This window comes from Erythrolamprus reginae, chromosome Z, assembly GCF_031021105.1.
Source record: "Erythrolamprus reginae isolate rEryReg1 chromosome Z, rEryReg1.hap1, whole genome shotgun sequence".
NCBI lineage: Eukaryota > Metazoa > Chordata > Lepidosauria > Squamata > Dipsadidae > Erythrolamprus > Erythrolamprus reginae.
In genome coordinates this window covers 22085214-22111072 of record NC_091963.1, presented here as the reverse complement: position 1 = coordinate 22111072, position 25859 = coordinate 22085214, and the positions used below count along the sequence as shown (strand labels likewise).

Genomic DNA, 25859 nt, shown 5'->3' with positions numbered 1-25859 from the left:
GTCCAAAGACGGGGCTACAAGAATGGTGGAAGGTCTTAAGCATAAAACGTATCAGGAAAGACTTAATGAACTCAATCTGTATAGTCTGGAGGACAGAAGGAAAAGGAGGGACATGATCGAAACATTTAAATATATTAAAGGGTTAAATAAGGTCCAGGAGGGAAGTGTTTTTAAAAGGAAAGTGAACACAAGAACAAGGGGACACAATCTGAAGTTAGTTGGGGGAAAGATCAAAAGCAACATGAGAAAGTATTATTTTACTGAAAGAGTAGTAGATCCTTGGAACAAACTTCCAGCAGACGTTGTAGATAAATCCACAGTAACTGAATTTAAACATGCCTGGGATAAACATATATCCATCCTAAGATAAAATACAGAAAATAGTGTAAGGGCAGACTAGATGGCCCAGGAGGTCTTTTTCTGCCGTCAGACTTCTATGTTTCTATGTTTCTATGTTTCTATGTTTCCTGTCTGTTTCAATCTGTAGGAAGAAGGAGGAGGTTCAGATGATAAAGCCATATCTAAGCTTCTTTGGGTAAGCCTGACATGAATGCAGAGCGGCTATTCTCGGCACGCAGGCTTATTTTTTTTTTCTTCTGATTATGGTCTGCTTCATGTTCAAGCTCTTTGTGGTAGTGGTGCATCACAATTATGGACACTTCTTTGTTTCTAAAAAAGAGACAAATACATTACTAGCCAAAGTATTGCTGATGTGATTAAAAGTTATTCTCCATGCTTGCCTCCTTCAAATCTTTCTATCATCACTAATCCTTCATCACTAATCCTTTCTATGGCAGCATCTGAGTGGCTATAATAAGTGTAACATTCTTGCATGGATTTTCTTGTTTGGTTATTGCAGTATATTGGCTAGATTGACAAAACCCTGAAACACTTGAGTGTAAGAACTTTCATCAAATTATTTGGTGTAAACTCATTTCTTTCCTCCTCTTCTCTAACTGTCTAACATATCATTTCCATGTCTTTTTAATTCTGTCCTATGCTTCTGCCTCCTCTTCATAGGAACCTGTCTATGCTTCTACTTATTCTCCTGCTATACTTGCTGCCCATAAACTTCATTCCTTCATACCTATTAATCAGGTGAGCAAATCGTGCATAATTTAGGGTAGGTCTTGCAGTGATTTATTGAGCACTTATTCAACAAAGTTTTCCCCACTTCCATGTATATCAATCAACAACTTTTCTGTCTAGAGGTTCTTAGAATTGTATTCCAATATATCAATAGTTGGGGAAGGTTGTATAGAGTAACTCTCATTTCTTCTTTCATTCTCTTTTTTTAATGTACTTTCAGTTCTAGCTCACTTCTTAGACATCAATGATAAAAGCAAAACAGATCATTGTTTTCCAATATAGAGTGGTTGTGGAGGGGGAAGGGGAATGTTTGTGAAGCAGCCTTAACACTTTTCTTGGCTAGATTTTCAGAAGTAGCTATACTATTGCCTTCATCCTAGGATTGAGAGTGATTGGCCCAATATCACCCAGCTGACTTTGTGCTTCGGTAGGAACTAGAACTCACAGTATCCCAGTTTCTAGCCTGGTCCTTTAATCATTATATAAAACTGCCTCCATATTCTGTAAAGTCAATAGTTAAAAAATATATAAGTTTGCTTTAAGATTAGGAATTCAAAATAAATTTTCAAAACAGCGCCGGCAAAAATGAAGGGAATCCTAGCAAGGGGAGCCTCAGGGGAATCCCCGCACTTCAGCTGACAACGGAAGTCCGGAGATGGGATTTCCCAGCGAGGGGAGCCTCAGGGGAATCCCCATGCTTCGACTGGCAATGGAAGTCCAGAGGTGGGGTTTCCCAGCGAGGGGAGCCTCAGGGGAATCCCCGTGCTTCAACTGGCAATGGAAGTCCGGAGGTGGGGTTTCCCAGCGAGGGGAGCCTCAGGGGAATCCCCGTGCTTCGACTGGCAATGGAAGTCCATAGGTGGGGTTTCCCAGCGAGGGGAGCCTCAGGGGAATCCCCGTGCTTCGACTGGCAATGGAAGTCCAGAGGTGGGGTTTCCCAGCGAGGGGAGCCTCAGGGGAATCCCCGCACTTCAGCTGACAATGGAAGTCCAGAGGCGGGGATTCCAGTGGCGCAAGGCAAAAGGGGTGACTTTTGGGATGGGGTTGCATGCATTATTTGCTTTTACGTTGATTCCTATGGGGAAAATTGCTTTGTCTTAAGAACTTTTCATCTTACAAACCTGGTCACGGAACGAGACGAGGTATCACTGTATACACACACACACACGTATGCATGTATGTGTGTATGTGTGTATGTATATTAACTCTTTAATCCTAGGTTGAAGAAGGCAACAATAGTGGAAGTTATATTTTATTTGCTTTATATATTTCACTTAGTCAAAGGTACTCCAAGAGTGATGTGCAGATATATATATGATCAATTACAAACAATGTACTAAAGCTGATAAAGTTTAGGGAGGGGAAAAAACAGGAATTCTTAGAACTCATTAAATCTTACAGTATAATAATGAAAATAATTTAGTGAAGGAAAAAAGAAGTCCAGGAGACTTTTCAAAGAACCAGTGGAATTACTTTAATTTCCTTTTTTTTAAAAATCTTCAGAAGTTTGCCTAATCACATTCTCTGCAATAAATATCTTTAGTCATTATTCTATTACTATTCTGAATATTTCTTAGCTGTTTTTTTCCCAAAACAAATTCAAGTCTTCTGAATATACCTAGAAACATTTATTATAAGAATCCAGAGACTTGAACCAAGTTTATGTTGGTAACTAGGTTTGCAAATTCTATTTTGCACTATCCTTTAAAATAACATTTATCACTGTGAGGGCGCCACTGTGACCATCAAGCACAAACCATTGCTTGATGTTCTAGATTTAAGTTACCATAAGTATGCTACAGGGATGGGTTCTAACTTCCCTCGCTGCTGGTTTGTTTCCTCCTGCTACGCATGGCAAAAAAACAAAGCCGAAAAACAGATTGTGACCACATGCACAATGCCAGAACTTGGCTTTTGCATGTGCTCAAAAGGAATTTTTAAAAAAAATTGGAAAAAAAATGGCGGCTCCCATGTACCAGTACCGACAGATCCGATTCAGTGGCATCATTGTGACGTCACTAGCAGGTCACTACCAGTTCGGGCAAACCTGTCCGAACTCAGAGGAACCAACCCCTAGTGCGCTAGTTTCTCTTTTATACTGCCTTAACAATTCAGCTTGGCAATCTTGGACTCCCTGATTCAATTCTGACCCAGCTTCTGTGCTGTATTTCTTTCTGATACTTGGGTTTCTTTTCCCTTAAGGTCAGTAGTGCTAGTTTGACACAGCCAACCCCCCTGGAGTTTGACCGTCACCCTTGGAGATGGAAGGTGAAATGTTGACTTTTCTGCCTGTTTCTTTAGCTTAGCAAGCAGTGAAATGAAACAGTTTTGAAAAGCAATGATTTCAGGTATCATTGTATTGGGCATATGCATTATTTGTGTGGCTGGATTCCACTTGTACGAAGTCAGATTCTTTTTAGGCTGGTGACTCAAATACGTAAATGGTACTTTCAAGCTGTGTGTATATTAAAAATTACATTACGGTAAAAATAGGTCCTACTTTATACAGGAAAGCATTTGTTCTGTATCCTTCCTTTAACCTTTGTGAGCTAAGATACCGCCCAAAGATCTCTTTTTATATATTGGTGTTTTCCGTTATGAAGCATTTCAGCATTGTTTATAAAGTCAGAAGTTAATATGATCTCAAGTAGATAATCTCTGGGGTATTTTACCAAATATTCTCAGCTCAAGGAGGAATAATCTTTATTTTATTTTATTTTGAATTGTTTGTACAAATTAATGATTATGAGACAGGGATAACTTATACCGGTGACAAGTTAAAGGTATCTGCCCAAAATCTGTGATTGCAAGTTAATGGTCCTTTACTATAAAGAGCACACATAGTATTTAAATTGAATTTTAATGTCAAATAGCACTAGCATTTAGACTTATATACCACTTCATAGTGCTTTATAGTATTCCTTACTATTTACAGAGTCAACATATTGCCCAACATATGTTGCGTAATACAGGGGTCGACAAAGTTGTTCAGAATCTAGGAGCCAGCCAAAAAATTTAGGAGCCAGAATTTTTTTTAAGCAAACTTGGTTTTTTGCCGAGTCTCCACCTGACATCGCTTTCACCCCCTCCCCCCCGGCGCAGGCCTGGCTCCGCCGAGCCGGCTCTGCTGTACTCCCGTCGGGATCCGAGGGGAGACCGTTAGTCAGAAACCGAAACAGAGAAGAAGGAAAGGGAGACCGGGCCGGGGACGCGGGTGAGGGGGGGAGGGGGGAGGAGGGGCTACTGGTCGGAAGTCACCGTGCACGCGGCCGGAGGAGGAATGAACAAAACCTCACGCCGGGAGGGGAGGGGCTTCCGCTTCTCTCCGAAGGCGGGTGAGCGGCCAAGATCGGAGCGTCTGTGTGCGGTGGGGGGGAGTGAAGGGGTTCGAGTAGGAGGCGGAATGGAGGCAAGGGGGGGAGGGAGAGACGCACGCAAGCGCAGGGGACGCTGGGAAAGCAGCTCGCTCCGAGGTTGATGGGCGGAGCTACGGAAGCCAAGATGTACCATTTCTGGGCGTAAACACAAGGCGGGAAAAATATACTGTATACACATACAGCAGTGTTTCCCAACCTTTTTGGAGCCGCGGCACATTTTTCATATTTTCAAAATCCTGGGGAACATGGGGGGGGGGGCGCTAAAAAAAGTTTGGACAAAAAAAATCTCTCTTCCTCCCTTTCGCTCTATTTCTCTCTCCCTCCCTCTTTCTCTCTCTTCCTTCCTTTCTCTCTCCATCCCTCTTTCTTTCTCTCTTCCTTCCTTCCTCTCTTTCTGTCTCCTCCTTCCTCTCTCATCTCTTTCCTTCCTCTCCCTCCCTTTCTCTCTTTCCTTTCTCTCCCTTTCTGTCTATCCTTTCTATCTCTCACCCCTTCTCCCTCTTTCATTCCCTTTCTCTCCCTCCCTTTCTCTCTCATTCCTTTCTCTCCCTCTTTCCTTCCTATCTCTCTTTCTTTTTCTCCCTCCTTCATATCTTCTTTCTCTCCCCCTTCCTCCCTCTTTCCTTTCTCCCCCTCCCTTTCTCTTCCTTTTTCTCTATCCTTTCTACTTCTTACTCTTTCTTTCTCTCCCTCCTTCATTCAATTTTCTCTCCCCCCTTCCTCCCTCTTTCCTTTCTCTCCCTCCCTTTCTCTTCCTTTTTCTCTATCCTTTCTACTTCTTACTCTTTCTTTCTCTCCCTCCTTCATTCAATTTTCTCTCCCGCCTCCCTCCCTCTTTCCTTTCTCCCCCTCTTTCTCTTCCTTTATCTCTATCCTTTCTACTTCTTACTCTTTCTTTCTCTCCCTCCTGCATTCAATTTTCTCTCCCCCCCTTCCTCCCTCTTTCCTTTCTCCCCCTCCCTTTCTCTTCCTTTTTCTCTATCCTTTCTGCTTCTTACTCTTTCTTTCTCTCCCTCCTTCATTCAATTTTCTCTCCCTCCCTTACTCTCTCTTTCCTTTCTCTCCCTCCCTTGTTCTCCCCTGGGGCTGCCTGTGCCTGCCCTGCACCACCCAACACGGACGGACAGCCCCCGGTCGTCGGTTCGTCGCCCCCCACCCCCCCACGGAGGGAGATCAGGCTGGCGAGGGCGGTAGAACTACGTCACCAGCCACTGGAGGGAGATCGGGCTGGCGGGGGCGGCGAATCCACCTCCCCAGCCGCGCGGAGGGAAATCCGGTAGGCGGGCGGGTGGCCGCGGCTCCCTGCGCGCCCCTGGAAAAGCGTACAGGGAACGGTGCCCGGGGCCGCTTTAGCCGCCCCCCGCTCCCCCCGCCATCTCCCCGCGACTGCCTGTGCCGCTGCAGCCGCGGCCCCCCCCCCCGCTCCCACCGCCAGTGCCCTCCCGCCGGGCCCCAAAGGACACTTGCCGATGACGACAGGGAACCTTCAGCTGGGCGGGCGCTGCCGTGCCGGTGCCTCCGACCTCCCGGTTCCTGCTCGATGCCGCGGTTTCTGGCGCTCTCCTGCTGGGCCCCAAAGAAGGAAGGCGGGAAAAAGGCGCGAAGAATGGAGCTCTCCTTCCTGCCTGCCTTCTTTGGGACCCAGCAGGAGAGCGCCAGAAACCGCGGCATCGGGCAGGAGCGGAGAGGTCAGAGGCACCGCAGCGCCCTGCCCAGGCGGCGAAACGCTGACATACAGTACAGCAGGCAACATTTTCTAGGCGCCAGACAACATTTTCTAGGCGCCACTGGCGACCAGGCGCCTGGGTTTGTCGAACCTTGGCGTAATATAGTACATGACTCTTTTTTGTTGTATAGTGGAAATGAATCCAGGATACGTAGAAGCGCTTTATGATGCTACAAATACAGACTATTATGTCAGACTCTTATTTAAAAATGTTTACTTCAACTGATGGTCTATATCTTTTAGTGAGATTACATTGTTTATCACTGAATATATGAATGTATTTCCTAGATGTATATCTGTCTTGTTTTTTTTAAAGTCTAAACTTCTGTGACAATCTTATCTTTTGCTGCCTTTCATTGATTTTTTTGTTGCATTAATAATTTTTGGACTAGTAAATATTTGGACATAGCTAATACAAAAACATTATTTTTTTAACATGTCCTTGTATTGAAAAAATTCCCAGGTGCGCTCTAAACTCGTGTTCATTATAAAGTGTATACACACACACACACACAAAATTAATAAACACAAATATACACATAAATTAAGAAAAAAAATAACCAGTTTATATTTTTAAGAAAATTATTTCTTGTGACACTGATGCTAAAAGAAAGATAATACAATTGTTGCAATGTATATCAATACTGCTAAAGAATTGTTGGTTAAAATGGAAATATTACCGCTTGATAAATGGACTGCTTTTATCTGAGAAAAAGGCATAATTTTCATGCTTCCAGACTGTCAATTGTAATTTTTTTTATATAGACATATTATACATAGTAATCAACCAAATACTAAACACACAAAGGTTATTGGCATTTAAATTAAATAAATAACCAGGTTATTTATTGTTGTAAACCATGCTTGCTAAAGAGATTTGATATAACTTTGAGAAAATAAACAATTTTGTGATATACTATAGGACAGACTATTTAGAACATTACAAATTCAAGATCGGGCATTTCCACTTAGATTAAATGGCATTTGAGTAGGAAAATGCCCATAACTGAAACCTTGTAGAAGATTGTAATATATGAAGCAGATAAAGGCATAGCCTTTGCTATGTTTTATAGATGTATTCATTGTACCTTGAAGGCCAAAAAAAGGAACTTTTGCTTTTTTTCAATTGTATTATAACATAAAATAAATACAGAGTACTCTGAAATCTTTAAAGTTCAAAATTTCAATATAGCCATTTGAAACTCTAATCTAATCATGTAATCCTATTAAAAGATATATAAAATATTGATAACCACACTTATTCTTTGGAAAAAACAGAAGAATGTGGATACCTCTGAAAATCAAATGACAATTGAAGAAAGAAAGCAATTAATAAGTGTTCGAGAAGAAGCTTGGAAAGCTAAAGGCAAGGGAGCATCGAACGATTCTACCCAGTTTACAGTGGCTGGCAGAATGGTAAAAAAAGGTCAGTAAATTTATTTAATGTTATTTAATCGTTCAGTTTCTATAGCTGCCCTTTTCATCCAAGTGGTTCTGGTCAACTTGCAATTCTAAAACAGTTAAAACAATGAAACACAACAAATCAGTAAATTCATCCTTTGTATCTGGATTTTTAAACAACCCAAAAAGGTTTTGTCAAGAATTTATGTTGCTTTATTTTTTTTTATTTTGGAAAAAAGTTTTATTGAATTTATATACAATTTAAAAAGACAGTACATAATCTGTAGTATCCATTTCATATTTCTATAAACTAATTTTGTATTGTACATTTGTCTTAAAACAAACAAATACCTAACACAAGAAAAGAAGGAAAGAAAGAAAAGAAAAGAAAACGAAAGAAAGAAATAAAGAAAATGAAAAACACATAAGAACATCTAACAAGCACCCCTCCCCCCCCTTGCTATCTTGACAGCTAATCCATTTATCATTTATGTCATTTTACAACACTCGGTACCAACGGTTTTCATTTGGCTTTCGGTGAAGCCTTGTTTTCCCTCTTTTTGGGTATCATTATTCATAATTTCAATAGCTATCTTATATTTTTATGACTGTTTAACATAATATCCCTTTATACAGCTTTATACTTTTAATTTTTTTAATTTTGATCCACATATTATTTAAGGAGTCATTTCAGTGATATTTAGAATTCAGTTGGACAGAACACCATCTGTTCTGAAGCCTGCAATGTTTAATATCTTGATGTACATAAAAATTGCCATTGAAATAAGAAACAAAATATACCATAACTGAGTGAGCAAGCTGATCAAATCTCATGAAACCACTTAAACTGAATATCATACTATTTTTAGGATACATTTACGGTATATTTTCTTTTGGCAACTTAACTGATGGGCTTTTCTATTAGGAATAAAAAAAATTCCTTGGTTTCTGTGTGGCTAACATTTAAAAGCACAGATGTCTGTGAAAGCCCAATTTAAAAAAATAGAAACACATGGCCAGCTTTTTATCTAGTTTACAGCATCCTCTGTTATTCCAGATGTTGTTTAGTTAGAACATTAATACTGTATTCCTTACCAACAATAACTTATTTATTTATTTATTCATTAATTCATTCATTCAACTTGTAGACTACCCAACTCCTTTTACAACAATGTAAAAACAATAAAACAATTTTAAAACCCTTAAATTAAGCCATTCATCTATTCAGCCGGGACAAGATAGAACCATTCAAGAGCTCCAAGCCTGCTGGAAAAATCATGTTTTTACCGCCTTTCAGAAGGCCAGGAGAGTGGGGATCATACAGATCTCAGGGGGAGTTGATTCCATAGGGCCGGAGCTGCCACAGAGAAGACCCTCACACATGGTCCCGCCAGTTGACATTGTCTGTCCGAAGGAACCGTGAGACACCCAACCCTGTAGGCCCTGACCAGCCACTGGGAGGTATGTGGCAGAATGCAGTCCCTACAATAATCTGGTCCTTGTAAACCAGGTAGGGCTTTAAAGGTGATAACCAACAACTTGAATTGTGTCCAGACACCTATTGGGAGCCAATACAATGCATGAAGCATTGATGTAACATTGGTGTATCTAGGTACACCCACAACAGCTTGCGCAACTGTGTTTTGGACCAATTGTAGTCTCCGAACACTTTTCAAGGGTAGCCCCTGTAGAGTGCATTGCAATTTATATACAAGACTGCATGGAATTATAGTTTAATGACATCTTGGAGGGCCAGAAACATCTCATTCCTAGTACACCTTGTTACAAAAATGACTATGTTCCAGAGGTATTAAAGTGAAACTTTCACTGGTATAATCTAACTTTCTATTCTATCCAATAGCCACATTTGCCCAGAAGGAATTAACAATCTGCAAATGGTAGAATAGAACTGAGCCTCCATTTCTGTTGTATAAAACCAAACCTGAGGCACGCGTGTCTTTTTGGGGGGCGTTTGCCCAGGTTCGTCTGGTGCATCAGTTGCGGCCCTATTTGGACCGGGAGTCACTGCTCACAGTCACTCATGCCCTCATCACCTCGAGGCTCGACTACTGTAACGCTCTCTACATGGGGCTACCTTTGAAAAGTGTTCGGAAACTTCAGATCGTGCAGAATGCAGCTGCGAGAGCTATCATGGGCTTTCCTAAATTTGCCCATGTCACACCAACACTCCGCAGTCTGCATTGGTTGCCGATCAGTTTCCGGTCACAATTCAAAGTGTTGGTTATGACCTATAAAGCCCTTCATGGCACCGGACCAGAATATCTCCGGGACCGCCTTCTGCCGCACGAATCCCAGCGACCAGTTAGGTCCCACAGAGTGGGTCTTCTCCGGGTCCCGTCAACTAAACAATGTCGTTTGGCGGGACCCAGGGGAAGAGCCTTCTCTGTGGCGGCCCTGACCCTTTGGAATCAACTCCCCCCAGATATCAGAGTTGCCCCCACCCTCCTAGCCTTTCGTAAGCTCCTTAAAACCCACCTCTGTCGTCAGGCATGGGGGAATTGACATGTTCCTTCCCCCTAGGCTTATAAAATTTGTGTATGGTACGCTAGTGTGTATGCTTGGTTTTTAACTTGTGGTGTTCTTAAAATTAACTTAATATTGGATTTGTCTTGTATTGCTGTTGCTGTGAGCCGCCCCGAGTCTGCGGAGAGGGGCGGCATACAAATCTGATTAAACTAAACTAAACTAAACTATATTGGAGGGCATGCAAGGTGTTGCCCTATGTTAGTTTCAGCGCGCATGCCTGTGCTAGCCAGTTGGTTTTCTGTCTTAGGGAAGGCCGTTTGCCCTCTGGAGGCTTCAGGGAAACTTCCCTGAAGCCCTGGAGTGCAAAAAACAGCCAAACAGGCAAACTGGAAGTCTGTTTTTCCAAACTTCCAGTTTTCTTGTTTGGCTGTTTTTTCACCGTCTTAGGCTTCAGTATCCCCCAGCTTCCCCGTGCTTTCCCGAATGTTCAAGCAGACCATGTGTCTTTTTGGGGGCACATACTTGTGCGAAAAGCTCTTCTTTACCTTGAACTTCAATAAGACCAAGTACAGGTCCAGACTTGCTGATGAACATCTTCAAGCCCTACTGAGAGTCTCAACTACTTCCTCCCTTAAGTCAAATGTGGCTCGGCTATACGAGAGTAAGTGCTGCCAGATCTCTAGCAGTAAGAAGTAGGCAGAAGAAGCCATGTTCAAAACAGTTTATGTTCAATGTTCCATTCATGTTCAGAAAGTTAAATGTTAAAGAACTATTAATACAGACATTTGAATCTGAATAATACTAATAATTACATTTCTCTAGTCAGCAACTATATGTTGTTTCTTCCGTCTTCTATATCTGCTGTATTATTATTATTATTATTATTATTATTATTATTATCATCATCATTTTCATTTTATTTATTTATTACTGATTTATTTATTTATTTATTTATTATGAATTTGTTAATTTATTTTTATTTTTTAACACAAAATAAGAGGAGAAAATAAAGACTTTTGATAACATTAGAATGTTTTTGTAAGAGCTTTTCTTGTGGAAAACCTGATGCAGCCCTGCCTCACCCAGATACTACCTCCAGCGGCCCCCGGGTAAATTGAGTTTGAGACCCCAGATTTAAGCATTTGGTGGAAGGCATAAATTGTGTAGAAATAGAGCTTCTTAATGAACACAAGAACAAGGGGACACAATCTGAAGTTAGTTGGGGGAAAGATCAAAAGCAACATGAGAAAATATTATTTTACTGAAAGAGTAGTAGATCCTTGGAACAAATTTCCAGCAGACGTGGTAGATAAATCCACAGTAACTGAATTTAAACATGCCTGGGATAAACACATATCCATCCTACGATAAAATACAGAAAATAGTATAAGGGCAGACTAGATGGACCAGGAGGTCTTTTTCTGCCGTCAGACTTCTATGTTTCTATGTTTAATGTCCTTCAAGGAATATACTTATGCCAGGCTTTTTTGATTGCCTGAAAAGTTCTAGGCATGCCTGAAAACTGCATTGTGCGGAAAATTGGAAACATCTATTCTTTGATATGAAATTAAGTATTTTATTATTCATTAGGCTTAGCATCAGCAACTGTGATTAATCCAGCGACATCCTCTTTCTGCAACAGACTAAAAGCATCCTCATCTATTTCAAAACCCCTGGAAGGTAAGTTATTAAAATATATAAGAACAGTTTGAATTCTTCTTTTTTCAAAGTTAATTGTTTTTACTCTCATTTTCTTTAGAAATTGAAGCGAGGCCAGATATGCAATTAGAATCAGACATGAAGTTGGATAAACTGGAAACTTTCTTAGGAAGACTCAACAACAAAGGTCTGAAAAATCTTAAGAAGGCAGCTTGTGTTTTAATTTGCTGTTCTGTGTAAAGAACTTAATTCATTATTCCAATAATGGTCTGGGGCCTATATTAAGAATCATAAGCAAGGACTCATTAGCAAAAGTTTATTTTGTTAAGGAGATAAATAGCACCTTTTAGCATGTGGCATTTACATTTAGTTTATGTTTGATAATTGTTCAATGTTTGAAACATTTAATGATCTAAATCAGTGTTTTTTACACCTAGCATCTTTAAGACATATTGACTTCTACTTCTGTAATTCTACAGCATATATGTTAGCTGGGGAATACTGAGAATTGAAGCCCGCACAATTTTCAAGTTTGAAAAACAATGCTTCAAATGGTTTATACATTTTTCGTACAACAATATTAATAGTATAAGTATTCTTTTTTTAAAAAAAATGCTAAACAGCATGTCTTTCTACTAAACATAACTGGATTAGAAAATGTTATAATGGCTTTTTTTTTAAAAAACAACCCTGACAAATAAGGATATTCCAGAGAACACCAAATATATTTCTCATGACAGTTGGGGAATAAATATGGCTGAGATATAGATTGTTTTGAAATTTAATATTTGGATTTTTGTTTGATCTGCCCCGTGGTTGTTTGTTTATATTTCATATTAAATGGGCAGGATGATTAATTAAAATAGATTAGATTAGATTAGATTTATTGGATTTATATGCCGCCCCTCTCCGCAGACTCTAGATTTTTGCTAGTATGTTTTTGCCTCCTTTTAAACTTGGGTATTAGATAGGTGAGATGGAGTATTTCTTGTTTATTAGATAGGTGAGAGGGAGTATTTCTCACACTTAATACAATTGATTTCTGTTACACTATTATCTTAAAGAGCTCCAGTGAGGGAATATACATTTTGACCATCTTTTGCTAGCCCTTTCCAACTCTGTGTTTTCAAATGTCCCAGGGAACCATTCCTACAACCCCTAATCATTGATCATTGAGACTGTGACAGCTAAAAATTGTCATCACCTCCATTTATTGCAATCAAAATTTAAAAAAATATTCTAATTTACTTAGAAACCTTTGTTTTCTATTGTTATTGACAATAGGAAATTCATGCTCAGATAACTATTATATCTTTCAGATTAAAGTATAAAAACAGCCTATCTAGCTAAACTGTTGGTTCACTTGTATTGCCAACAAGATACTTGTAGATGGTCTACAAGCAGGACATCAAAGAAGTTGCATTGTCCTTTCTTTCTGATAAGGAGTAAGCTGTGCTACTCCTAAGTTATGAAGGATATGCAGAGAAACATGTGGAGGTAGAAGATATCCATCTGATAAACCACAGATATGAGTGGTACTGTATATAACCAGACCAGATAACTTGAGTACTGTATATAAATATTATTTACATTTATCAAATATCATAGTCAGTAACAATTCTAGTCATTCACAAATACAGTACATCAATCAATCTTTTCAATACATATACATATACAAACCAACATGACAACACACAATTCTTACTACACACAGTGGTTCTTACAACAATTCTCCCCCAAGAGAGATGTTGCTGGCTCCCTCTTATGGCTTACTGCTGCCCTGAGTCGTCTCAAGAAAGGCAGCATAGAAATCTAATTAATAAATAATGAATAAATGGGTGAACAGTGCAGTCAGGCGGTAGGGAAAGCAAGTAGGGTGCTTGGCTGCATAGCTAGAGGTATAACAAGCAGGAAGAGGGAGATTATGATCCCGCTATATAGAGTGCTGGTGAGACCACATTTGGAATACTGTGTTCAGTCCTGGAGACCTCACCTACAAAAAGATATTGACAAAATTGAACGGGTCCAAAGACGGGCTACGAGAATGGTGGAAGGTCTTAAGCATCAAACGTATCAGGAAAGACTTCATGAACTCAATCTGTATAGTCTGGAGGACAGAAGGAAAAGGGGGGGACATGATCGAAACATTTAAATATGTTAAAGGGTTAAATAAGGTCCAGGAGGGAAGTGTTTTTAATAGGAAAGTGCACACAAGAACAAGGGGACACAATCAGAAGTTAGTTGGGGGAAAGATCAAAAGCAACATGAGAAAATATTATTTTACTGAAAGAATAGTAGATCCTTGGAACAAACTTCCAGCAGACATGGTTGATAAATCCACAGTAACTGAATTTAAACATGCCTGGGATAAACATATATCCATCCTAAGATAAAATACAGAAAATAGTATAAGGGCAGACTAGATGGATCATGAGGTCTTTTTCTGCCTTCTATGTTTCTATGTTTCTATAAATCACTGGCTCTTAAAGCAATAATGTACTAAATCTGTAAACACACAATGTTGGTTTAGTTTACAATTTGTAATACCCGATTAGTTATGCACATAGCATTAACACTTTCCTGTTAAAAGTTGCTTATCATATGAAAACTACTGACTGCTGACAGTCTTTTCTATACTTTCTAAATTAGTCAATTTCTCCTTTACAACTATTTGAGTTATTAAAACCATCAGGGGTTTTTTTTATGGTCAATCAGGGGCAAAATGCAGTATGTTTTCATGTACCAAATCGACAGGCCAGCACTAAAATGAATGTTTTTGTGATAAGAATGTTAAAATCAATGACTGCTGCAATATACAATATTACTGTATGCTCTTAATGTGTTCTATAGTTGCTGGAATGCAGGAAACAGTCTTGACAGTCACAGGAAAGTCTGTGAAAGAAGTCATGAAATTGGATGACGAAGAAACATTTTCCAAATTTTACCGGTGCATGAATTTACCATCTAGTTCTTTGTCTGTGGAGGTGGATGAAGATTTTGATGCTATATTTAATCCCAATTTACCAATGTGAGTAGTTTCCTTTTCGCTCCTTTAAAAATTAGTGCAAAGGTAAGGACCAAGAATCAATCATTTCTGAGATATCATGCTGCAAATTTGGATTATCATTTCTTTTAACTTCTTTTCTACTTATTTACTTACTTACTTACTTACTTACTTACTTACTTACTTACTTACTTACTTACTTACTTACTTACTTACTTTTATTTTATTTTATTTTATTTTATTTTAATTAATAAATTTATTTATTTATTTACTTACTTACTTACTTACTTACTTACTTACTTATTTATTAGATTTGTATGCCGCCCCTCTCCGTAGACTTGGGGCGGCTAACAACAGTAAAAAGACAATATGAACAAATCTAATATTAAAAGTAATGTAAAAAACCCCAATTTAAGAAACCAATCATACATACAGACATACCATGCATAAATTTTATAAGCCTAGGGGGAAGGGAATATCTCACTTCCCCCATGCCTGACGACAGAGGTGGGTTTTAAGGAGCTTACGAAAGGCAAGGAGGGTGGGGGCAACTCTGATATCTGGGGGGAGTTGGTTCCAGAGGGTCGGGGCCACCACAGAGAAGGCTCTTCCCCTGGGGCCCGCCAAACGACATTGTTTAGTCGACAGGACCCAAGAAAGCCAACTCTGTGGGACCTAACTGGTCGCTGGGATTCATGCAGCAGAAGACGGTCCCGGAGATATGTTTACAATATTTCCAGTTTTTCTTCTTTTGTCTTCCTGCATCTTATTCCTCATCTGGGTCCAAGAGGTGACAACTTTTCACAAAGGAAATCTAAAGAAAGAATATTGAAAAATAAAAATTCCATAATTTGAAAAAAAAAATGAGATAGTAAAAAATAGTAGTTGTAACGTTTTATTAAATTAGCATTTTTGGAATTTTCAGCCCATGTAACACTTCCCAAATTAATTGTATCTTTCTATCGGGGTTGTCATATCAAATCAAAGAAATGTTGAGCAAATCACAGTTCTAAAAAGGCAGATGCAAGAAATAGTCAAGAGCGTCTACCTCTACCTTCCACAAGCAGAAGCTGTGGAAGGTAGAGGTACTTTCACTGCAGAAGCTGTGTCACCATTCACCCTTCTACTATTCACAACCTCAGAGCATTATTGTGTGGGTTTCAATCACTTTGTTAAAGTATTGCTCTGTAGCTCCTTCACAATGGTTTATATGGTGTCTCAGCAGTTCTGATGTGTGGAGGTTTTTTTTGTTTAGGCACAATAAAGCCACAGCATTAGGCATAAGAGGGTATTTGGGCCTAGTTTATGCTCCTCCTAGTTTTGTCTGACCAGCCTTTGTTTTTTCTGGATGTTGGTTAAGACATTCAGATGTAGAGGTTAATTGCATCCAGGGTCTTTAAGGAAAGCTGGTGAAAAATGGTAGGCTAAGTGGGAAGATCTTTTGCTTTTCAGGTTGATTTCTTCAGGAACAGAGCACAAACGAGCTGTGAGGCCTACACGCAGAGTCCAGGCTTCCAAGAACCCTTTAAAAATGCTAGCCGCAAGAGAGGACATTCTTCATGAATACACGGAGCAAAGATTAAATGTGGCCTTCATGGAGTCGAAGAGGATGAGAGTTGAAAAAAGTAAGTTTAAGGTTCCAAACGGCTTTCTGTGTACTTTTATAGTTTACTCGTCAACAGGATGGTCAATTTCAAGTACAGTTTGAGAAAAAATAGCACTATTATCTCTATTTTCCCATGAAGTGTATGTCATGATGCTTCTCAATCATATTAATTAATTATTGGTTGGTTGGTTGGTTGGTTGGTTGGTTGGTTGGTTGGTTGGTTGGTTGGTTGGTTGGTTGGATGGATGGATGGTTGGTTGGTTGGTTGGTTGGTTGGTTGGTTGGTTGGTTGGTTGGTTGGTTGGTTGGTTGGTTGGTTGATTGGACTTATATGCCGCCCCTCTCCATGGACTCAGGTGGCTTACAACATTTTAGTAAAATATACAATAGATAAAACATTCTAGGCCAATTAATAAGATAATAACTTTTAAAAAATTCTTAAAACTAAACATTTAAAATCAAAAAGTCACACACATACTATCACAACAGATACATTCATAATGGTAAACCATGGTTTATTTGCTTGACAGCAAGTCATGGATGATGTATTTCCATCGCTATAATTTTTTTATTCCAGTGTTGATGCTGATATTATAGCTCCTTTAATCCAGTTTCAGAATCTAAAACTTCATTTCTTAGAAAGCAGGGATTAAACCAGAGATTTCCATTTAGAATATTAATGGAAAACTAACAAGCCATAAATAAGATAGGTGCCTATGCCTGGTACATAAAGTCAAAATAGAAGCACACAAACATAGAGATTGTTTTCATTTGTTTATTTCTTATTAGGTTCTACAAGAAAACAAACTCAGAGGCCACATAATCTGGATTTCCTAGTTTCACTGTCAACCCACAATATTTAAGCGAGGGAAAGGGAAAGAGGGTGTAATAGCTCATTTTCTACAAAGTAACTTCCACAGAATTGCTAAGATACCTGGATATATGCAAAGCCAAATAACCATTGGAACTGGCCTTGCATAATTTTTGAACTTTTTTGGTAATATTTAATGATCTAGACTAAACTTTGAAATTTTATTTTGTCAAGTACATAGTTGATAATATACATAAGGATAATATTATTTGAATGCATAAGATGGGTACAAATATAAGAAACATTTGGGCAGGGACGGTAGGCATCCTGGCATGCTTATGCACACCCCTTACTGACTTCTTGGTAATGGGGTAAGGTCAACAGTAGACAATCTAAAAGTGAAGTTGGGGGATTTGGGGGGAGGGGAACCACAAAGCCAGGTAGTGAGTTCCAGGCATTAACCACTCTGTTGTTGAAGCCATATTTTCTGCAATCAAGTTTGGAGCAGTTCACTTTGAGTTTGTATCTGTTGGCTGCTTGTGTATTGTTGTGGTTGAAGCTGAAGTAGTCGTTGACAGGAAGGACGTTGTAGCAGATAATTTTATGAGCTACTCTTAGGTCATGCTTAAAGCAATGTACTTCTAAGTTTTCTAAGCTCAGGATTTTGAGTCTGGTGGCTTGGTATTGGAGGAATGGATGATTCTTCTTGTAAAGTATATCTGGACACGCTCTATTGTATTAATGTCCGATATGCATTGTGAGTTCCAGACAGATGAACTGTATTCAAGGATTGGTCTGGCGAATGTTTTGTATGCTCTGGTTAGTAGTGAAATGTTACCAGAGAAGAAGCTATGACAGATTAGGTTTATAATTCTTAATGCCTTTTTGGCAATGTTGTTGCAGTGGGCTTTGGCAGTTATATCTAATGATCTAACTAATGATCTAATATCTAATGATCTGAGTTGCTCCTAGATCTTTGACAGGGTGAGGGTTGTCTGCAAGGTCATGTCAATTCAGCTTGTATTTGGTGTTCTGATTCTGTTTGCCAATGTGTAGGACAAGCATTTGTTGATTGAGATTTGGATAGCCAATTGTTCAACAATTCTGACACAAAGTCAAGGTCTTTTTGAAGGGTAACACTTTTCATTTTTATCTTGAAATGTTCCCCTGGAAACGTGAGGGTCTTCAGACTAGGAAGTAATTTGAGCTCAATTTGTTCTTTGTTATCACTTTCAGCAGCATCAACAAAACTAAAGGCTGGATATGAGCCATGCATGGGGGGGAAAAGCTAAATAAATTTGGAAAGGAAACATAACACCTTTCTTTTGTTTTGTGTGTGTACAGTGATACCTTGTCTTACAAACTTAATTGGTTCCGAGATGAGGTTCTTAAGGTGAAAAGTTTGTAAGATGAAACAATGTTTCCCATAGGAATCAATGGAAAAGCGATTAATGCGTGCAAGCCCAAAATTCACCCCCTTTGCCAGCCGAAGCACCCGTTTTTGCGCTGCTGGGATTCCCCTGAGGCTCCCCTCCATTGGAAACCCCACCTCCGGACTTCTGTGTTTTTGCGATGCTGCAGGGGAATCCCAGCAGGGGAATCCCAGCATCGCAAAAATGAGCACTTTGCTGCCAACGGAAGTCCGGAGGTAGGGTTTCCCAGCGAAGGGAGCATCAGTGAAATTGCAGCATCGCAAAAATACCGAAGTCCTTGAAACCCCACCTCCGGACCTCTGTGTTTTAGCAATGCTGCGATTTCACTGAGACTCCCCTCGCTGGGAAACCCCACCTCTGGACTTCCGTTGCCAGAGAAGCGCCCGTTTTTGCGCTACTGGGATTCCCCTGCTGGGATTTCCCTGCAGCATCACAAAAAACACGGAAGTCCAGAGGTGGGGTTTCCTATGGAGGGGAGCCTCAGGGGAATCCCAGCAGTGCAAAAATGCGTGCTTCACTGGCAACAGAAGTCCGGAGGCGGGGCATCCCAGTGGCGGTGGTGGGTTTGTAAGGTGAAAATAGTTTGTATGAAGAGGCAAAAAAATCTTAAACCACGGGTTTGTATCTCGAAAAGTTTGTATGACGAGGCGTTTGTAAGATGAGGTATCACTGTATCTGCTTTTTTATTTATTTTTTTCTGTATTTTCTCTTCCTGTCATTTTTTCCCCTACTTTGTCGGTCTTAAGTGTCTGCAAACTCAAATTTCTCAGAAGTAGCACTTGCTGGCTTGGCGAGTAAAGAGAACTTCAGCAATATTAGTCTGCGTAGTGTCAATTTGACGGAGCAGAATTCAAACAACAGTGCTGTCCCGTACAAGAAACTCATGCTGTTACAGATCAAAGGTAGGTGGAATAAGTACATTTTTTAAAATTAATCCAAAATGCAACATTAAATATTGGCAAGGAGTTTCAATAGCTTTTTTCAACTATGGAGAAGATGGGAAAAGGGAAAGAAAGACACTGGTCACCCTGTTTAATACAGTAATAAATGTAATTGTTATCTAGTAATCATGTTCTCTGGAAGATATTTTCTTAAATTACATTAAAATCTGGCAATATTAGTTAAGGACTTGAATTTAAAAGTAGTTGTTTATTACCTTTACCTTATATTTTTTTAAAATAACACAAGGCAATGAACATATCTAATTAATACTCTCTCCTCCTCCTATTTTCCCCACAACAATCACCCTGTTAATTGACTTGCACTAAGAGAGAATGACTAGCCCACTCCAGTTAGCTTTCATGCTTAAAATGGGATTAGAACTCCACGGTCACCCAAAATCACCCAGCAGGCTTTTATGCCTTAAAATAACCTTTATGTTTTAAGATTGATATCCTAAGATGATCCTAAAAGTTGTGATAGTGTCATGGTTACAAGTAGGAAATCTAAAACTTCCTATACTTACCAGTTTTGAAAGGTTTGGGATAGAAAACCTGTATAGATCAATATAACGCAATTATTTTAGCTCTTTATTTAAATATAAAAAAACCCTCCCTGCTGAAAATAAGTATTCCCAGGTTTTAGAGACTCACTCTTGGGGAGGTACTTTAAAGATTACAAATCACAATGGATTGCCCACCCTGTTTTATATGATAGGATAGGATAGAATAGGATAGGAAGGACAGAATTCTTTGTTGGCCAAGGAATATGCCTTCGGTACATAAACTCTCAGGGTACATAAAAGATATAAGTGATAAATCATGATCATAGCCACCATAAAAATACATTCATCATAAATCATAAGATACAACACTTAGTGATAGTCATAAGATACTAAATAAACAATAAAGATAAAACATACTAGGAAACTAAATAGCAATAGCATTTAGATTTATATACCATTTCATAGTGCTTTACAGCCCCCTCTAAGAGGTTTACAGAGAGCAAGCATATTTCTCCCAACAATCTGGGTCCTCATTTTACTGACTTTGGAAGGAGGAATGGCTGAGTGAACCTTGAGCCTACTGAGATTCGATCTGTCAAACTTCTGGCAGCCAATGATCAGCAGAAGTAGCTTGCAGTACTGCACTCTAACCACTGCGCCACCGAGGCTCTATAAATAAAACAATATAAATCGTAAAGGTACAAGAAGCAAAGTTATAATCACAAGTAGAAAAGGAGATAGGTAATAGGAAGATGGGAAGAATTTAATTTCTAAATTAAAGTACTTGATAATTTTTGTCTTAAATGAACAATTGCTAAAGCTGCTTTATTGCTGGTTCTATAGTACAATGGTTAGCACTCTGGACTTTGAATCTAGCGATCTGGGTTCAAATCTCAGTGGAACCTCCTTTTTAAGGGGCGAGTACAGGTGCACTAGAGTGCCTTCCGTCGTCCCCTGTCCTATTGCTCTCCTATATCTCCTATACCTTTCTTCTATTCCTATATCTCTTCTTCTATTTTTTCATTGATATGTTATATTACTATATCTTCTTTTCTATTCTTTCATAGATATATTTTACTATGAGTATCTCCTCTATAACCTTCATCATGTATTTTACTATGTGTATAAATATATATATACCCACTAAAACCCTCATTGTGTATTGGGCAAAATAAATAAACAAACAAACAAATAAATAAATAAATAAATAAATAAATAAATAAATTTTAAAAAATGTTAAGTTTTTGTTGCTACGACACATAAAATGTCATTTAGAAAATTGTATTAGTGTATTTGTCTGAGATAATAAACATTTCCGAAAGTTGCCTCTAGTCCCTTATTTACAGGATGTTGTTGGACTTTTTTTTTCTTTTTAGGAAGAAGACATGTTCAAACCAGATTAGTTGAACCAAGGGCCTCATCACTTAATAGCGGCGACTGTTTCTTGCTACTCACGCCACAGTTTTGCTTCCTGTGGGTAGGAGAGTTTGCAAACGTCATAGAAAAAGCCAAGGTTAGTGCTCGGGTGGTCTAAGATAGCACAACCCTTGGTTATCCTTTTTTTTGTTAGGCTCATGCGCATTTGCAAAAAATAACCGTTCACAAGATTCTTAATGTCTGTAAACACGGTATGAATGTCATTGGGAAAATTCTTACAGTCCACCACCCCTTCTGAATTTTTTTTTTCCTCGCTAAAAATCATTAGGGGAAAAAGGTCCACATTCAAAAGTCTTGAATGACAGGAAGTCCTTTCTGACTTTTGCAGCTCAACGGGCTGTGTCCTCATTAAAATGGAAACAAGGGAACCTATCTGTATTTGACACAGTTTCCATCTTTCAGTTTAGTATGTCCCGTGAAAGTTGCAACAAGTACACATTCATTCTTTTCTGAATAGCCCAATTGTCCCCAAAGCTTAGGCAGTCCTATCCAGCTAATCATGTTCAATTTCTTAGGCTTCAGAGCTCGCAACTTTAATTCAGACAAAGCGAGAACTTGGCTGCAGAGCTCCTTATATACAGACCATAGAAGAAGGCATCAATACTCATACTCATGCAGCCAAAGAATTCTGGAAACTCCTTGGTGGGCAAACAAGCTATCAGGGTAAGAGTGGGTTTGTTTTTGCCATCTCCATGCATTTTTCCTCTTGTAAGAATATTCTTAAATTGCTTCTTTTTTAAAAAAAATAATAATAATAGTAATTTGCCATCCCTGGGCTGCTGCATTGGTGATAATGTTTATTTTGCCTGCCTCTTTCAAGCGGTTGGAAGACCAGAGGAAGACGAGATGTATGAAGCTGCAATAATAGAAACTAATTGCATTTACCGGCTTGTTGATGATAAACTTATTCCTGATGATGACCACTGGGGAAAGATGCCAAAGTGTACGTTGCTGAATTCGAAAGAGGTACAGTAAGAGGCATTTTCAGGCTGAAGGACTCATATTAAGTGCTGATGAAAATGTACACTGCTCAAAAAAATAAAGGGGACACTTAAACAACACAATATAACTCCAAATAAATTGAACTTCTGTGAAATCAAACTGTCCACTTAGGAAGCAACACTGATGGACAGTCAATTCCACAAGCTGTTGTGCACATTCAACTTTGTACAGAACAAATATTCAGTGAGAATATTTCATTCTTCAGATCTAGGATGTGCTATTTGAGTGTTCCCTATATTTTTTTGAGCAGTATATATATACAGGTAGTTCTCAACATGCAACCTTTTGTTTAGGGAATACAGTGAACCCTCGAGTTTCGCGTCCTCGAGCATCGCGAAAGGGCTATATCGCTAGTTTTCAACCCGGAAGTAAACTCCACCATCTGCGCATGCGTGCCCTTCCACGCATGCGTAGATGGTGGAGTTTCCCCGCCGGGCTGAGGCTTCCCTGGGTCTTCCCCCTCTTGCCCCGGTAAGACCCCAGCGGCGGCGCGAGCAACGGCGTGGGCTGGCAGGCGGCACGCGCGCGGAAACCCCAGCTCCGCTTCCCAGCTGGGAAGCGGAGCCGGCAACAGCATGGGCGGGCGGGCGGCGCACGCGAGCTTGGGGACACCCCAACTCCGCTTCCCAGCTGGGAAGCGGAGCTAGGGTGTCCCCACGCGCGCGCGCGTTGCTGGGGAAAGCGCGCGCGCTTGGGGACACCCTAGCTCCGCTTCCCAGCTGGGAAGCGGAGCTAGGGTGTCCCCACCGCGCGCGCGTTGCTGGGGAAAGCGCGCGCGCTTGGGGACACCCTAGCTCCGCTTCCCAGCTGGGAAGTGGAGCTAGGGTGTCCCCACACGCGCGTGCGTTGCTGGGGAAAGCGCGCGCGCTAGGGGACACCCCACCTCCGCTTCCCAGCTGGGAAGCGGAGCTAGGGTGTCCCCAAGCGCGCGCGCACCCCAGGCGCGAGCAACCGGGTGGGCGGGCGAAGGGCGGGCGGCAGTGGAAGTAAAAACACCATCTGCGCACGCGCAGATGGTGTTTTTACTTCCGCACCGCTACTTCGCGAAAAATCGATCATCGCTTGGGGTCCTGGAACGGAACCCTCGCGATGATCGAGGGACCACTGTATTCAAAGTTACAACGGCACTGAAAGAAATGATTTATGACCTTTTCTCACACAACGTTGTAGCATTCCCTTAGTCATGTGATCAAAATTCAGATTGCTAGGCAATTGTTTCATATTTATTACCGTGGCAGTGTCCCAAGATTATATATAGCTCTCTTTTGCAGGCTTTTGACAATTCTATTTCTTAATAACTCTGGCAAGAAAGATCGTAAAATGAAGCAAAATTCATTTTTTAACAACTGCCTCGCTTATCAATAGAAATGTGACTCAGTTGTGGTCGTAAGCTGAGGACTATCTGTATCTTCTTTTCTCACATGCTAAATGTTCCTTTCTTCTTTGGGCTCAGAGATGGTTGTCTTTTTTTATTGTCAAACATAGTGTATAAACCTAAAAGCGTCCGGTAAATTAATTTTAAAAAACCAAACAACCTTACAAGAAGCAGATTGAAATATTTGGGTTCTTAAAGAGAGTCAGTAAGGTAGCTATGTCAATACGCACTATTAAAGCATAAACTTGTATAGTTGAACTTGTATAATTAAAAGGGAAAAACTTCACATTTCTTAAACAAAGAAATTAATCTTGTAATTATTTTAATTGAAATTATATGACTGTAAATGATATGACTTTTAGAAAAGGCAGCCAATAAGCATTTGGGCAGGGAGACTGTTAAACATAAGCTATGCATTACATTTACACAGTTGAATAAATAGTAGTAGAAAAAACGTATCCAATATACAACTATTTTAGCAGCTAGTGAAGTAGAGGCACAGAGGAAAGGGGAAAATGTAGCACATCAGGTATTTTACCAAGATACTACAGTAGAGAGGGAAGACGTAAGTTCATATAAGCCATGCAAGTCACAAAGCATCATATGGTTCTGCTTCATTTGCATTTACATTGTAAATAATCTAAAATTTATTATTTTTTTTGAGGCAGAAGCAAATGAAATAAATGTCTCTAACATAAAACAAAGAGGCTTCTTAAAAATGCAGAGCAGACATGGTAAAGATACCAAGGATAACTAACTCAAGGAATAGCCTTCTTCCTTTAGATTCCCGCACATGAATCATTAAAACCAATTTTGTTTTGTATTATAAAAATAAGCTTTAGATAGCTTGTAATTTACACAATTTCTCCTCTTCCTTATCTTTCCATATGAGTTTAAGGAGGAGTTTCAAAGCTCTCACTTCAATTTTAGATCAACCTAGTCATCATGTTTCTAGCGTCCAAAATTACACTAGATAATCTTACATTAGATAATTTGTTGAAAATAAATCTGCTTCAGATTACAGTATTCAAAAACTGGTTTGTTTCATCAAAATACTGTGGATCTTAAATGCTTTGATGCTGCACTAAATTTTTAATTAGCCTAAAAACAGAATTATGATCTTTATGCCTCCTCAGTCTGGCTAAATTAAAGAAGAAGAAGGAAAGTGATCAATAAGGACATTTTTAGGTTCATTCCAATATAAATAGTGTTTGGGAGCACCTGGAATAAGACCAGTGGTGGGTTTCTCCAGGTTCAGCCCTGTTCTAAGAACTGGTAGCACTAGGAATGGTAGACTCTGCCCACCCACTCACAACACTTCTGCACATGTGTCAATGCATCGCACGTGTAAGCAAAGGTTTTAGAACCCACTACTGAATAAGACAAATAAATATGTATCAAAATATGCATCAAAAGGTCATAAAACTCCCAGATGATGACTTTATCAAATCAATCCAGAGCTTCCTTTGTTCTGTATTCATAGGGCACTTTAATGAATGTTAACAACTTGTTATTGCTTGGCTAAAAATTGAACATTGACTCTATATTTCTCCTTGCCCATTTAAAAATTATTTCTTATTTTCTTGTTCTCTTTTTTTTTTAGGTCTTAGTTTTTGACTTTGGAAGTGAAGTGTACGTTTGGCATGGGAAAGAGGTCACACTAGCACAAAGGAAAGTTGCCTTCCAGTTAGCTAAACATCTATGGAATGGGACTTTTGACTACGTCAATTGTGACATCAATCCCTTGGATCCTGGTGAATGCAATCCTCTTATTCCAAGGTATCAAACCTAAGGATAATGATAGTTGTGCTATCCTTATTTAAGAAAAGAAACTTGTTAATATAAGTTGTTAATATAACTTGTTAAAAGAAACTTGTTAATATATAAAAGAAACTTGTTAATATTAACCGCTTCCAACTTGACTGTAAAAAATACGACTTCAGTAACCGAGTTGTCGAAGCATGGAACTCATTAACATAATGTCCATAGAGTCATCCCCAAACCCCCA

General features: G+C 39.5%; 1 protein-coding gene and 1 non-coding gene across 13 annotated transcripts in view; both read left to right on the top strand.

Moving 5' to 3' along the window:
- The window catches only part of SVIL (supervillin), a 227585-nt gene that overhangs the window by 177144 nt on the left and 24582 nt on the right, over window positions 1–25859 (top strand). For all 12 annotated transcript variants that reach the window (XM_070728955.1, XM_070728953.1, XM_070728956.1 and 9 more), the window contains 10 exons: window positions 7471–7618; window positions 11671–11760; window positions 11840–11926; window positions 14590–14767; window positions 16196–16368; window positions 19340–19495; window positions 21414–21550; window positions 21990–22137; window positions 22295–22440; window positions 25455–25630. In XM_070728955.1, coding sequence (XP_070585056.1) covers window positions 7471–7618; window positions 11671–11760; window positions 11840–11926; window positions 14590–14767; window positions 16196–16368; window positions 19340–19495; window positions 21414–21550; window positions 21990–22137; window positions 22295–22440; window positions 25455–25630 — 1439 coding nt within the window. The remainder of the gene's footprint in view (window positions 1–7470; window positions 7619–11670; window positions 11761–11839; window positions 11927–14589; window positions 14768–16195; window positions 16369–19339; window positions 19496–21413; window positions 21551–21989; window positions 22138–22294; window positions 22441–25454; window positions 25631–25859) is intronic.
- Window positions 20871–20942, top strand: TRNAQ-UUG (transfer RNA glutamine (anticodon UUG)). The gene has a single exon. It is a non-coding gene; the product is annotated as a tRNA-Gln (tRNA).